The sequence below is a fragment of the Gossypium arboreum genome, chromosome 11 (assembly GCF_025698485.1).
Source record: "Gossypium arboreum isolate Shixiya-1 chromosome 11, ASM2569848v2, whole genome shotgun sequence".
Lineage (NCBI taxonomy): Eukaryota > Viridiplantae > Streptophyta > Magnoliopsida > Malvales > Malvaceae > Gossypium > Gossypium arboreum.
This window is the reverse complement of record NC_069080.1, coordinates 8,112,488-8,125,567: the sequence shown is the minus strand read 5'-3', so window position 1 is coordinate 8,125,567 and position 13,080 is coordinate 8,112,488. Positions and strand designations below refer to the sequence as shown.

At 32.7% G+C, this 13,080-nt stretch overlaps 1 protein-coding gene across 1 annotated transcript; it reads right to left on the bottom strand.

The window, feature by feature from the left end:
- Positions 1–2,249: 2,249 nt before the first annotated feature.
- Positions 2,250–8,184, bottom strand: LOC108473962 (homeobox-leucine zipper protein ANTHOCYANINLESS 2-like). Its single transcript, XM_017775800.2, has 9 exons — positions 7,236–8,184; positions 6,893–7,113; positions 6,674–6,791; positions 5,888–6,571; positions 5,546–5,647; positions 5,249–5,461; positions 3,920–4,094; positions 3,473–3,840; positions 2,250–3,099 (listed from the first exon to the last, which is right to left on the bottom strand). Exons 1-9 carry the CDS (start codon positions 7,416–7,418, stop codon positions 2,701–2,703), a joined length of 2,463 nt encoding a protein of 820 aa, XP_017631289.1. The 5' UTR covers positions 7,419–8,184; the 3' UTR covers positions 2,250–2,700.
- Positions 8,185–13,080: the final 4,896 nt, after the last annotated feature.

Genomic DNA, 13,080 nt, shown 5'->3' with positions numbered 1-13,080 from the left:
TAAGGGAGGTTCTTGGGACAGATTTTTCATTTTCCCCTTGACGGGATATTCGGGGGAACTTTGACCAATCTTTGACGCATCTTTTGGCGGTTAAATTTTATATTAATTTCCTTCTAATTCAGAAATTAATAGACTCTAATATGTATTTTTAATTTCCTTTTTATATTATTATTATTATTATTATTATTGTGGGTTTAGGTCAGTCTACGTGTGGACTTGTTTTTTTTTTTAATATAATAACATTACGCGTGATTATTTTTTAATTGAAATTTGAATGTGTATGTAAGACCCAACAACAAAAAAAAAAACTATGCTTAAATTATGCAGTTTTCTAGGCTTCATCATTACTATAAGCTATACATGTTTTTTTTCTAAATTATGCAAAAAATTTGTATAAATAATATAAAATTCAAAGACAAAGAGTTGAAGTTGAAAACTCATATTATATTTTTATTACATTCAAATATTTGACCGCTTTGAACTCAATTTTGAATCTAGCAAATGAGTTTCGTTCCTACGCATAAAGATGATATATCATGATGTTTTATAATTATAAAGTGATGTACCAAAAAAATAATTATAATGTATGATTATAAAGTAATGTACCAAAATGATTATAAAGTGCGACCAAAAAGTATAAATTTATGTAATTAAAAATAGGGGAAGGCTCGCTATGCACAGAAGCTGTAAGGAAGGCACGATGCAATTGTTGGCCCATCAGAAACTCAGTCCAATGGCTGCGCAATCTTAATAATTATGGACCAGAAGCCCATAAGAATATGTATAACACTACCTTTTCCAAAGTTTAGCAATATCGGGTTTTAAAATCTTGGCTTAAAATTATATTAAAATGTTATTTGATAAACTAAAAAAATTAAATAAATATATAATTTTTAAATACGGGAAAATATATAATTATATTGTTTCATAAAATAATTTTACAAGGATAATAATAAATTTTAATTTTAGAAAATAATTATTTCATAATTTAATTTTATTAATATAATATTTTACATTATTATAGATAGTTTTAGATAAAATTAAACATAATAGTTTAATTATTTCATTTTTAACAAAAGTAAAAACATTATTTGTTTTTAATATAGTTATAAAATCAATTTAACCAACTACCTATTATTTCACACATTTTATGGAAAACTTTGAATTAACTGAAATTAAAAAAAAAATTATTAAACATAAATTCGATATAAGCTACAAGGTAAGTAGGTAAGATATTTGAAAAATGTTTGAAAGACATACTCTTTTTTTTTTTTTTTTACGATTATCAAGAGAAAGTAAAATATCTCTTACTTAAACGTGTTTGAGTTTTGTTTTGCCCTGAATGGAAATGAAATTTAATATTCTTTTTTAGGGTTGAATTTTGGAGAAGGGAATGTGTAAAACCTGTAGGCAATTTAGTGGCTTTTTCCTTCATTTGTGGGGTTAAATTTGTTCCTAAATTATGTGTCCAGTAGCAGACAAAGGTGGTGCAGCTTTTTGACCACGACATCATTGCATGAAGACGAGCTACAATCATGTCACCCCAAAACGTCCAAATTTCACATTTTATCTCTCTTGATGTGAAAGATTTAACGATATCCTTTTAGTAAGTTTGACACCTATACATGCATTATTGCTTGGATTTCAAAATTTTGTCCCATTTTAATTTCATATGGAATTAATGATTTAAATTTTAAATTTTTTATTAAAATAAATTATTAATATCTAAAATTTTGTTCTCATATTAGCCAAAGTGTTACATTAAAAAAATTTAAATATGTAAACAAAATTTTATGGCTATCTTTAAAACTATCGTTCTTAGATTGTGACCCAATGTTCCCCCACATAAAAACCAAACCAAGCTAAGCAAAGCTGGCAAACAAACCATATCATTATCCAAAAAAACGCTGTTACTGTTTCGGCCCTTTTCTTTCAGTCAAGTAACCTCTAGAAACGTGGTGCCGTTTCATTGGCTTATCAATTTATCACGTAGACAATGACAACCAGCAAAGCTAGCTTAACCAGTTTAGGTATTCGTTGTCCCATATGTGATCTAAGTTCAAATGGTATTAATCGCATTGCCTAATTAAAAAAAAAAAAAAAAAAAGCTTTCTTACGAGAGGTCCTGCTTCCTCATTTAATGCCCATTTGCAATTTAAGCCTGAAACCCAATCTAAATTGCACCTGCAGCGCGTTGGCTTTACTTGCCCAGCCGCCGTGTAATAAGGTTTGAAACAGAAAACACTTGGTTATTTGGATAAACTGAAGATTCATATTAATGCCATCATTAAACTAGCACTTGAGCTTGAAAATTTGAATTCGTAGCAAAAGATGTTTTTAATACAATAATAACTAAGCAGTTGTTTTTTGAAGATATCCTTGTTCTTGGATTTTTTTTAACTTTTTTTTTTTCATTTTCCATGTTGAGCCATCTCAAGGGTCGACCTGAGTCAATACCCGAACCACCACCCTTACATTTTGCACTTGAGTCACAAGCCTGATATACGATCCATGCAAGGAGTCTCCAAGCGCGGTTCGTTCTTGACTCAACACCCACTGAGTTACACGCAAACACTTCCTCACACAAAAGAGTAAAACCGTAAAAGCACACTTCCTTTTGAATTTTTTTTTAAGAAGGACTAGAACAAAAAAAATAAACTAATAAAGAAACTGGCCTCAGGATCACGTGAGCCTTTTCCCTCAGCTTTCACATTGAAGGGCAGCTTTAATCTTCTGGACGGTGCATGAAATCAGATTATTCACCGTCTCCACCGATTCCACAGTGAGTTTGGCCGTCGGTAAACTGTTGACCAGTATTTGGAAAGCCACCGTGAGAAGGGACCCACCCACTCTTTCAGCCCCGCCCCCACCACTGCCGTTCCCGTTAACCTGCCCATTAGAGATAGGCCCACGAGAGCCTGGTCCATCGGGGACGATAGCAAAACCCGAGGGTAAGAGAGCCACGTAAGCGGAATCACCTCCGTTCATAACCACGTGCATGGCTGGGATGTCAACAGGCGCGTAAACCACAAGCGATCCCGCCGCATCGATGCATGTCTCCTGCAGTATCAGCATGCTGCTCTGGTTTGCGTTCATGGCCTGCACCCCCCTCAAATAAAAAAAATTACAAATTCAAACAAAATTGTGTAGTATTTTGAGACCAAGTCTCACTACGTTTACAACAACTGCACCAGAAAAGAGTTAAAAAAAAAAACCTTCAAAACTTTGACTTTTTAAAAGTTGATAAAGAGTGTTTTTTTTTAAAAAGTTTATAAAGAGGAGAAAAATTAAATAATCGTTTTTCACTCTCTCCAAATTGTCCTCATGGATACTTCCAAATTTCGAGAGTCGTCTTTTCAGTTGTCATATTCCTCACTAAATAATTTTCCAGATTTTAACTTTTATTTTTTAAAATTCTAATACTAGCACTAAATATAAAATGAAAGAAAGGGCAGGGCTTGAGAATATTTACGCTGGCACGGAGGAGGGAGACGCAGTTGCCGTGATCTTGGCCTTTGGCGATGTGGGCCATCTCTTGCATGGGACCACCGTTGGACAAGATGTCCCACTCGCTTCTCAGCCGTTCATCACGCAGGAAATCAAACAGTCTTTGAGGTGACACTGGCAACCAAACTGAAGTAGCCGCGCTCAACACGATGCCCGGTGGCTCACCGGGGTCGTCAACGCTCTTTCGGGTCATTACCCTAACGTCCTCATCCACGTTCCCTACGTTCAGCTTGTTCCATTTATGAACCGTGGAGGCACACACCCCAGCACAGAAATTATCCGTCATTCGTTGGGCTAGCTTTAGCATGCTTCGTCTCCCACTTGCAGTTATCCCTAGAACCAACAAATCAGTCTTTCCATGTATATATTGGATAAATAAGTCAATCCATATTTGGAAACATATATGGGTTACCTGTATGATCCCTAGTGGGAACAGAGGAGGACATAAGGATAGCAAGGCATTCGCATTGGCGCTGTAGGGTGGCCACCCAGCGTTGGGCACCGAAGGCCATCCCCGATCTTAGCAATGGGTGGTAGAGTTGGTGAACTTGGCTCTCCTCATATTCTGCATGTTCCACCCATGTCACCTGGGTAATTTTTTTATTACATATCGTCAGTCGCAATTCCATGCAGAATTTTGACTAATTACACTAACAATCATTGCTATAATAATGATTCCTCAACCTTCTCATTATTAAAAGGAGTTATTGTTATTATTATCTTAATAAAAAAAATTCTACGACTACAGTGGACGTTTGTATGCTATCGTTATTGACAAAATAATAGTTACTGATTTCCGCAATAGAAAAATACGAGGCAAATCTTGGAAATGACTCAAAGATTGGGCTCAATGAAAGAAATGGTCTCTCTCTCTCACTGTGACATTGTCCCTTGTATTGAGGCATTAGAAAACATGGAAGAACATAAAATAATTGAATAATGGAGAAGATAAACTTTTTAAAGATCTTGAAGGAACAAAGTTGTGTGTGTGACATCGAGATGTGTAGCGATGAGGACTCAAATCAAAGGGCTGAGGTCCTGGGATACGACCAAAATAGCTAGTGTATGGGATGTTGACAAAAGGCAAGAGGGTCCTTGTTAGAGTAGGAAAACAAGCACATCAGGCGGGGCTGGAACCAGGTCATACGCTGCTACATGCCTTAAATGCAGCTGGCTAGATGGGAGAATCGAGGCAGAATCAAAAAATTGGAATAGAAACATCAAATCAATAGTTTATTCATTTAAGAGATGTTTATTAATGTTAAAGGTACACAAAATTAAAAGAGTAAAGGAGGCTTCCTTTGATATATTTACATTAATATAATATTGGAAGCTAACCTCGATTTGCTTTATTTTATTGTGTTCAAGCAAAAACCCAGTTGTTGAAACTTGAAGTTTTAAACAAATACTTTTTTTTAACATCAGAAGAAGCATCAAAATCAATGAAATAAGTGTGTAGGAAGGTTCAGATTCTTCTGTAAGGGGGAGTTAATGAGTTGGTTTGAAGCAAAACCAGGCACTGACAGTGTGGGGTTAAACTGAGTAATCGCTAGAAATTAAGCACAAGATTCTTTAGATGCATGAGCCCTAAAGTTGGGGCTTGGGAATGCAAATTCCCGTGGATTTCATGACCTAGTATTTTCTTAAAAATTAATATTTTTTTTTCTAAAGTCCGGCTCCTACTTTATTTAATTTCAGAAAAAAGAGATTATAATATTAGTAATTTAGTAATTTAGTATACCTTGGAGTAGCCATTGGGCATATCTTGCACAACACAGCCAGAAGGAAGCCTCCTGCAGTTCACAAATGAGGGTGCACCCGAAGTTTCTCGGATGGTGTCAACGGACACATCGACCACAGCCCAAACCCCTTCTGCGTGTTGCTTGCAGAACCTTAGGAAATTAACCTCGCGAACTGGAACCAAAGGAGAAAGGACTTGGAGCTCAGCATGCATCTGTTTGAGCAAAAAGTTGTTTATATTTGAGGAATGATGACATTGACATTTGCATTAATTATGGCTTGAAATTAATTAACTTACCAGTTGAAGTGCACCGTTCCTGGTTCCTCCCACACCACCAGATATCACATCAGTTGTTGATGTTCTGGCAATCATACATGGAAACATCTCCGACCAACGATTCTATCAAAAAAAAAAACAAAGGGGAGAAAAGGAAGTTGAAAGTTAGTAGTTCCCATGGCACAAACGTCTAGAAAACTGAGAAGAAAATGATATGACCGAAATTTCTCAACCATATGCCATCTAACAAAAAAATTTGGTTAAAAGAGGGAAAAAGAAAATCCAAACCTACAAATTAGTCCTACTGAGAAAATTCAAAATTATGCTTTGAAAATTCAAGTGAAACAGATACAGTTGGCTCACCGAGTCCATCAAGGTTTCAACAAGGGCCAAACTGTTGATAATCACCATCCCAGACTCTCGAGAAGCCTCCGTGACAAAGCCGTTGGATTTCATGCCAATGCAAGGAGTGAAAGTCCTCAAGTACTCATCTTGGTTTAGTATTTCTCTCCCACCTTCCAAGCTCCTAATCCAAAGCGGTTCATCAGTTTGTGCCATCTTAACCAATTCATTCATTGCTGCCAAAGCAAGTTCCAAAAACATGGATCTTTCCACCGATCTGTCGAGTCCAGTCACTGCAGTTGTTGGTCTGCTAGGAGGAACCAAAGCATTTGACATCCCACCTCCAAAGTCAGGCCCCAAAGGCAATGTTGTAGCCACGGTGCTTAAAGCTCCGAAACCGTTGCTACCAACTCCAAGCTCCAAACTTGAGTTGGGCAATGGAGGTGCAATTGAAGTGGCTAGTGTTGAAATGGGACGCCCCAAAAACTTGCCTGCCAGTGCACAAACTCGATCTAGCTCATCTTTTAAACGAGCGTTCTCGATCCTAAGGTGTTGTTCTTCAAGGGATATATCACCGATAATCGCCGGACCCCCGCAATTAGTACAAATGGGGTTCCTCATAGCGTCCCTTATAGACATGTTTTCAGCTCGAAGCTTATCATTTTCTTGCCTGAGCAAAGAGTTCTCATGGCGTTCCAATTGGGTCTGGAAAAGAAAGATAATGTTTTTAACTTTGCATAACAAACAAAGCCTCCCCCCCCCCCCCCACAAAGGAACAAGAGAAGAAGGAGATGATTTAAAACGTACCTTCATTTGGGTACGGCGGTTTTGGAACCAAAACTTAACCTGCCTGGTTTCTAAGCAAAGCCTTTTGCTAAGCTCCAATCTCTGCTTCTCATCGGGATGAGGGCACTCCTTAAAGAGACTAAAACCAAAACCAAGAACAGCAAAAATAACTTGTTAAGGTGATGGTTCCAAAATAGAAAGAAAAAAAGAAGAAGCTTGCTTTGAAACATGAAATCATACGCTTCAAGCTCTTGGATTTGCTGAGGAGTGTGTCGGTGGTATCTCTTCTTCCTGGGAGGCTTGTCGGCGGCGTCTTGATCATCTCCCGAAGCTCCATCCATGTTATCACTCCCAGATCTGCTCTCGTGTTCTTCTTCTCTACTTCTTCTCCCCACACTTCCCTCCAAACTCTCACGCATTATCCTGCTCCCATGATCTCCTTGATTATCTATATTCGGTTGCTGCAGAAAACATCGTACAACCGAGATCAGTCCCGACCAAAAAAGGCAACAACAACAACAAAAAAAAAAACGAAGGAAGAAAGCTTTTCAATCAATAAATACAGCATTGCTGTCATCATTACAAGAGCAAGGGAGAGCCCTGGAGAGTTAAATATGTTCTTAGGAAGAGAAGGAGACATAAGCCGAGGCTGGGCAATAGCAGTAGCACCGGTGGCCATGTTATTGCTATAAGGGATGTCTGCAACCATTCTTGCACCCCCAAAGCCTCCGCCAGTGTTGTTATCCAAAAATCCCCCAAAACTCATCAAATAATATCCTTTTTTTCTCCCTGTTCTTTATTGTTCTATACCTATCAAGCGTACTACTTTTATTTCTCTCTTTTTTTCCTCTAAACAAATTTACAAGCACTCTTTCTAACTACACTCCCGTTTGACTGATTTGATTCATTTCACACTCTCATGGAATGGAACCCAGATTTGCTAACCAACATATACATAAAAAAAAAAGAAGAAAAAACCTACGGAAGAGAAATACGGAAGAGAAATAAAGGAAACAAAAAGGATAAACAAAGAAACTATAAATGTCTCACAGTCCCTCTCTATAAACAAGTGATTGTAATGGAGAGAAAGAAAGAGAAAGAAGGCTCAAGCAAAACCCTTTCTGCTTGTTACAGCTTAGCTCTTCGTTCTCTATCCCTCTCTCTCTTTCTCTTTAAGAAAAAAAGGAAAACCTTTCTGGGTTTTTTGTTTTAGGTCTGAAAAAGAGAAATAGAAGGCAAGGCCCTGAGAATCAATGGACTGAGCGTTTCAAAGATAGTAACTGGGAACCCTAGTTTATGGCTGAGAGTGTTATGTTAGTATTATTTATCTTCTCGTTTCTCTGCATGCTTGACTTTTACACTGCTACTAAAATAAAGCTTTTCAAAAAGACATGAAAGTCATCTCCCCAAACAACAAAACCAAAACTACCATATGAAAGGGAAAATGAAAACCCCAAGCCTTTTTCAAAAGGGTAAAAAAAAAAAAAAAGGAACAGGTGAAGATAATGAAACCCATTATGTGGACTCTTCGAAGCCTTACATATACATACCACCAAAAACAGGTTGGTTGACTCTTTTTCTTTGCTCTTCAAAACACTGAGGTTGGCAGTAAAAAAGTTTATCTTTTTTCTAACTTTTTTTTCCCCTTTGAGCCTGTTTTACACCTTTTTTATTTTCTTTACATTGACATGAGACAGAGTTACAGATTTTCTGCTTTTTTTTTTCTTTTCCACTTTCCATAGAAATTCAATGCATTGGGATCTGTAAAAACACTAAATTTATGGAGAAATCCAAACAAACAATGACAAATGTTAGGGTGCTTTTGGTTTTGCACTCACAAAATTGTATGCTTTCTCAAATTCGAATATTACGAATAAATAAATAATATCGAAATTTTAATCTTTATTATGTATCACTCCAATTTATGTCACCGTACATTTTTCTTGATTAATATTCAAACATGTTACAAATGGAAATGAGATTTTAACAGAGTGAATATCATATGAAGCCTCCCAGTTTTACCATCAACCTCTCTGGGACAAAAAGTTAACAAAGATTAAAGTGGTGATTAATAACAAGTATGACATTATTGTTCTATAATTAATGATAATCCACTTTATTTACCATTTTATTTTCAGCTTTACACCTTATTTATTTATTGTCAAAGAATAATATTTACTTACCCAAAATTAATGATATTAAGCTATCACTAAAATAAATGTTTGCTCAATCAAGAGTTTTTTGAAATGGAAATTGCTATAAAGAGTTGTTATTAGTATTTTTATGTTAATAGCTCGCTTTGATATTTGACTGCGAAAAGAAAGAGCAATTCTATGTATTTTATTTATGGTTAAAATAAAATAATTTATAACTATAAGAGTTAGGTAAAATGGCAAAGATCTCTCTTACCTTTATACATTGAAAATGAATTAATATGCCTATAGTACCATTAATTTAATCTGTTGTTTAAAATAACAGCAAATTGCGACTACATCAAAATAACATTTAAGCCCGTGAAGGTCTGTTACAATTAGCTAACAACAACCCCTGAATAGATAATGGCGGTTTAACAAACACATATAAACTTATAAACCAAAATTCGCACACTTAGCCATACGATCTTCAATTTCTTTATGCGTCGTTGAAACATGACAAGCACGTACATTCCAATTCATGCTTACGAGACAATGTAATAAACGTAGCTCAGCCATTGAACTGTTAGCAGCTCCACTTGCCAAAAAAAATTCCACTAAAAGAGCATTGTCACATTCCAACTCAATCTATCTTAATATTTTTTCTCATACTAAGCTGAAACTCTCTAAAACAGTTCTATCTTTAATTTTAAAAATGCGTCTCCGTACTCACCACCATAAAGAAGCCACATACCCAAATAGTATTGTCGCATTCCAACTCAATCTATTTTATTGTTTTATTAAATTATAATTGTTAAGATCAATATTTAAGATACTAAATTGTTATTCTTTTATTATGTATTTTAATGGGAGGTAATGTCTGAGTACTCTATTTAATACCATTGATTATTAATTTACATGTGTATGTATCAACTTAATTAAATTTGTTCATCATTAAAATTAAATATCCGGTTTTTTTTAATACTTAAATACCGGATTCGTATAGTTAAATTAAGCCATTCTTCAGTCAACTAAAATTAAAAAAAAAGTAAGTAAAAGAGTTAAAATCCATCATATGTTTAATTACAATAAAAGGTTGAAATTTTATACACGTGAAAACTACGTATTTAGAATTTAGATGTATTTAAAATAATAAATAATAAATAATGAAACATATGATTTGGAATTAATTTATAATAACACATAAAACATATACGATTTTAAATTTAAATGAAAAATAGATAAAATTGTGAGTAAAATAAATTTTAACACGCAAATACATGATATTAGGAATATTAAATACACTACAATTATTTATGACAACGTTGTCATCAATCTTGAACTTGTGTCAAGTTAACTTCGACATCAACTCAATCAACAATATTATTAGTATTATAAATTCTAACACACATGTATACTTGTGGAAACTATGCATTCAAAACATAGGTGTGTTTAAAAATAACAAACAATAAATAATGAAATATATTATTTGAAGTAATTAATAATAATACATGAAATATGTATGATATTGAAATGAAAAAAATTAAATATTGAGTAAAACGAGTTAAACATTTAAATACATCATATTAAGAATACTAAATGCACTTCAATTGTTTAATATAGTATTGTCATCAATCTTGAGTTAGTGTCGAGTTAACTTATGTCGCCAACTCTATCAACAATATTATTAGTTTATATAATCAATGGAGGAACAAAAAATAAATACTAAAATTAAAATGTATAAAACATATTAGAATAAAGTTTGGTTGAGTAGAAATGTAAAAAAAAATTTATCAAGTAAACGGCATGGGTTCAAATATATATTTTTAAATAAAAAGACTAAAGCATCATTAAATAGTATAATTTATTTTAAACATGGATGGATATTTTGTAATTTTTCTAATCAAATTGATATTCAGTTAACTCGTACACCAACCAATTAGGAGTTTGAATAATATGTATACACAGTTGATGGAGGAAGAAGAAAGAATCCATGATAAAATTAAAATGTATTAAATACATTAAAATAAAAATTAATTGAGTGGTAAATTTAAGATTTTATCAATGTAAATGGTATGGATTCAAATATTAATATGCAAAATTCTATTATTTTTAAATAAAAAACTTAGAGTACTCTTGAATAATATAATTTATTTTAAATATGGAAGGACATTTTCATAATTTTCAGTAATTGAATGGATACTCGATTGATGTATGATACCAATTTAATCAATATATAGTTCAAACGGTAGCATAAATTGTATCCAAATATTACTATGGGAATAAACCAAACAAATTTAAAGCATCAAAGCTTATTATAAAAGGGATAAATCTTAAAGTTATATATGAACTTTAGTCTAACGTGTAATTTTATACACAAACTTTATTTTTGTATAATTTTACACGTGAAATTTTAATTTGATCCAATTCTTACAAATTATTAGCATAACTGGTGGCACATTTAGGGGGCTGGCAAGGGCCCCGGTCTCCCCTAAAATGGAAAATTATTCATTTAGGCCTTTTAAAAATTTTAAAATTTTTAATTAGTAAAGGTAAAATTGCACATTTACTCCTCTAAAATAATAAAAATTTGATTTAATCATTTAAAAATTATAAAGATATAGGCTATTAAAAATTAAGATTTAATTTCGGCCCCCTCGAAAAAAAATTTCTGGCTTTGCCCCTGGACATAACATCATTTTATGTTTATATATTACATAAAATTATTATCTTTATCAAATATAAAAATAAATTAATGTATTTATTTCTTAAAATATGTATAGTTGAATCAAAATTAAAATATCATGTATGCATTTGAACCACGATTAAAAATTTCATATGCATATAATTACACCAAATTAAAAATTTTATATTAATTTAATGTGAAATTTTGAGATTTTTCATAAATAAAAAGTAATGGTTGATGAAGGTATGCCAAAAATTTGTTACAATAGAAACATAGATTAAATTTATGAATAATTTATTACTTTATATGTGACCTATAGTTTGGGTGGTATTTGATTTAATTACACACATGGGGTTAATAAAAATGGCCAACTGTACAATAAATTAAATTATGATAAATAGTGGCTTGAATGCCTTGTTATTATCAAGTATCTAAACAATGCCCCACCACTAAAAGCTCTCCTTCACCTACTTTGTGTTTGCCAAAAGAAACTTCAATTTCACATATCATTTCCATATTTATGCAACAATTTCCATTTCCATTTTCTTAATCAATCTTTTTTTGCAAACAATTAAGCAATCAAGGTTTATGTTGTTTAAATTTTTCTTTCCTTTTGGTAGAAATAATTTTTCATTCTTTAGAAAATTAAAGTCTAAAAATTGTTCAGTATCTCGAGTTCATGTTTCACTATTATGCATTTTTATTAGTTTTATATAAAAATAAAAATTAAAAATATAACAATATAATTTACTTTGTAAAAAAATATTTTCTAGACAATTTATCAATTGAGTTGTTGTCTAATTAATTCGTGGCCTTAATTCGATCAATTTTTTTAACTGTAGAATAAATATTGAAATTTTTATTATTTAAATTCATTTGTGTAAGTATAAATATAAGTATCATATATATATATATATATATATATATATATATACATAGAATAGAATTACAGACAGGGTTGTAGTCAGGGGACTGGCAGGGGCCTCGAACCCCTTAAAATGAGAATTTTCTATTTAAGCTTATTAAATTTTTAAAATTTTAAATTAATAAAAGTAAAACTGTACTTTGACTCCCTTTAAAAATAATAAGAATTTTATTTAATTATTTAAAATTATAATAGCATAGACTATTCAAATGATGAGATTATATTTTTACGATTGTAAAAATTAAAATTTAATTCCGACACCTTAAAAAGCTTTTCTACCTAATGTTAGCAGCTGTTTTAATTTGGATTGTTATTACAAATACATGATGACATTGAAATCTTTTAACTTCACATATGAAATAAAAATAAACAGTAGTTTCCTCGTCATTGGTTTGATTTTAGGGTTTGGAAAGGTTGGGAGGAAGCAAAGGAAGACAGCAAATAGAAAAGTAGCGTAGCCAAGGTTGTACTCCTTTTACATGGCTTTGTCTTTAAGCCCACATGCTATGCTATGTTTTGCCGACAAAACCCACTCACCTCATCTAATCACCTGTCTTCCCTTCTTATATTAATTTTTAAGACATGGGATTGGATTATAAAATTTTTTAAAGTTATAATGTTAATGTTTACATGTTTGATCTATTTTTGGTGTTTATGCTTCTTTTTCAGGTTAAATTTAACTTTT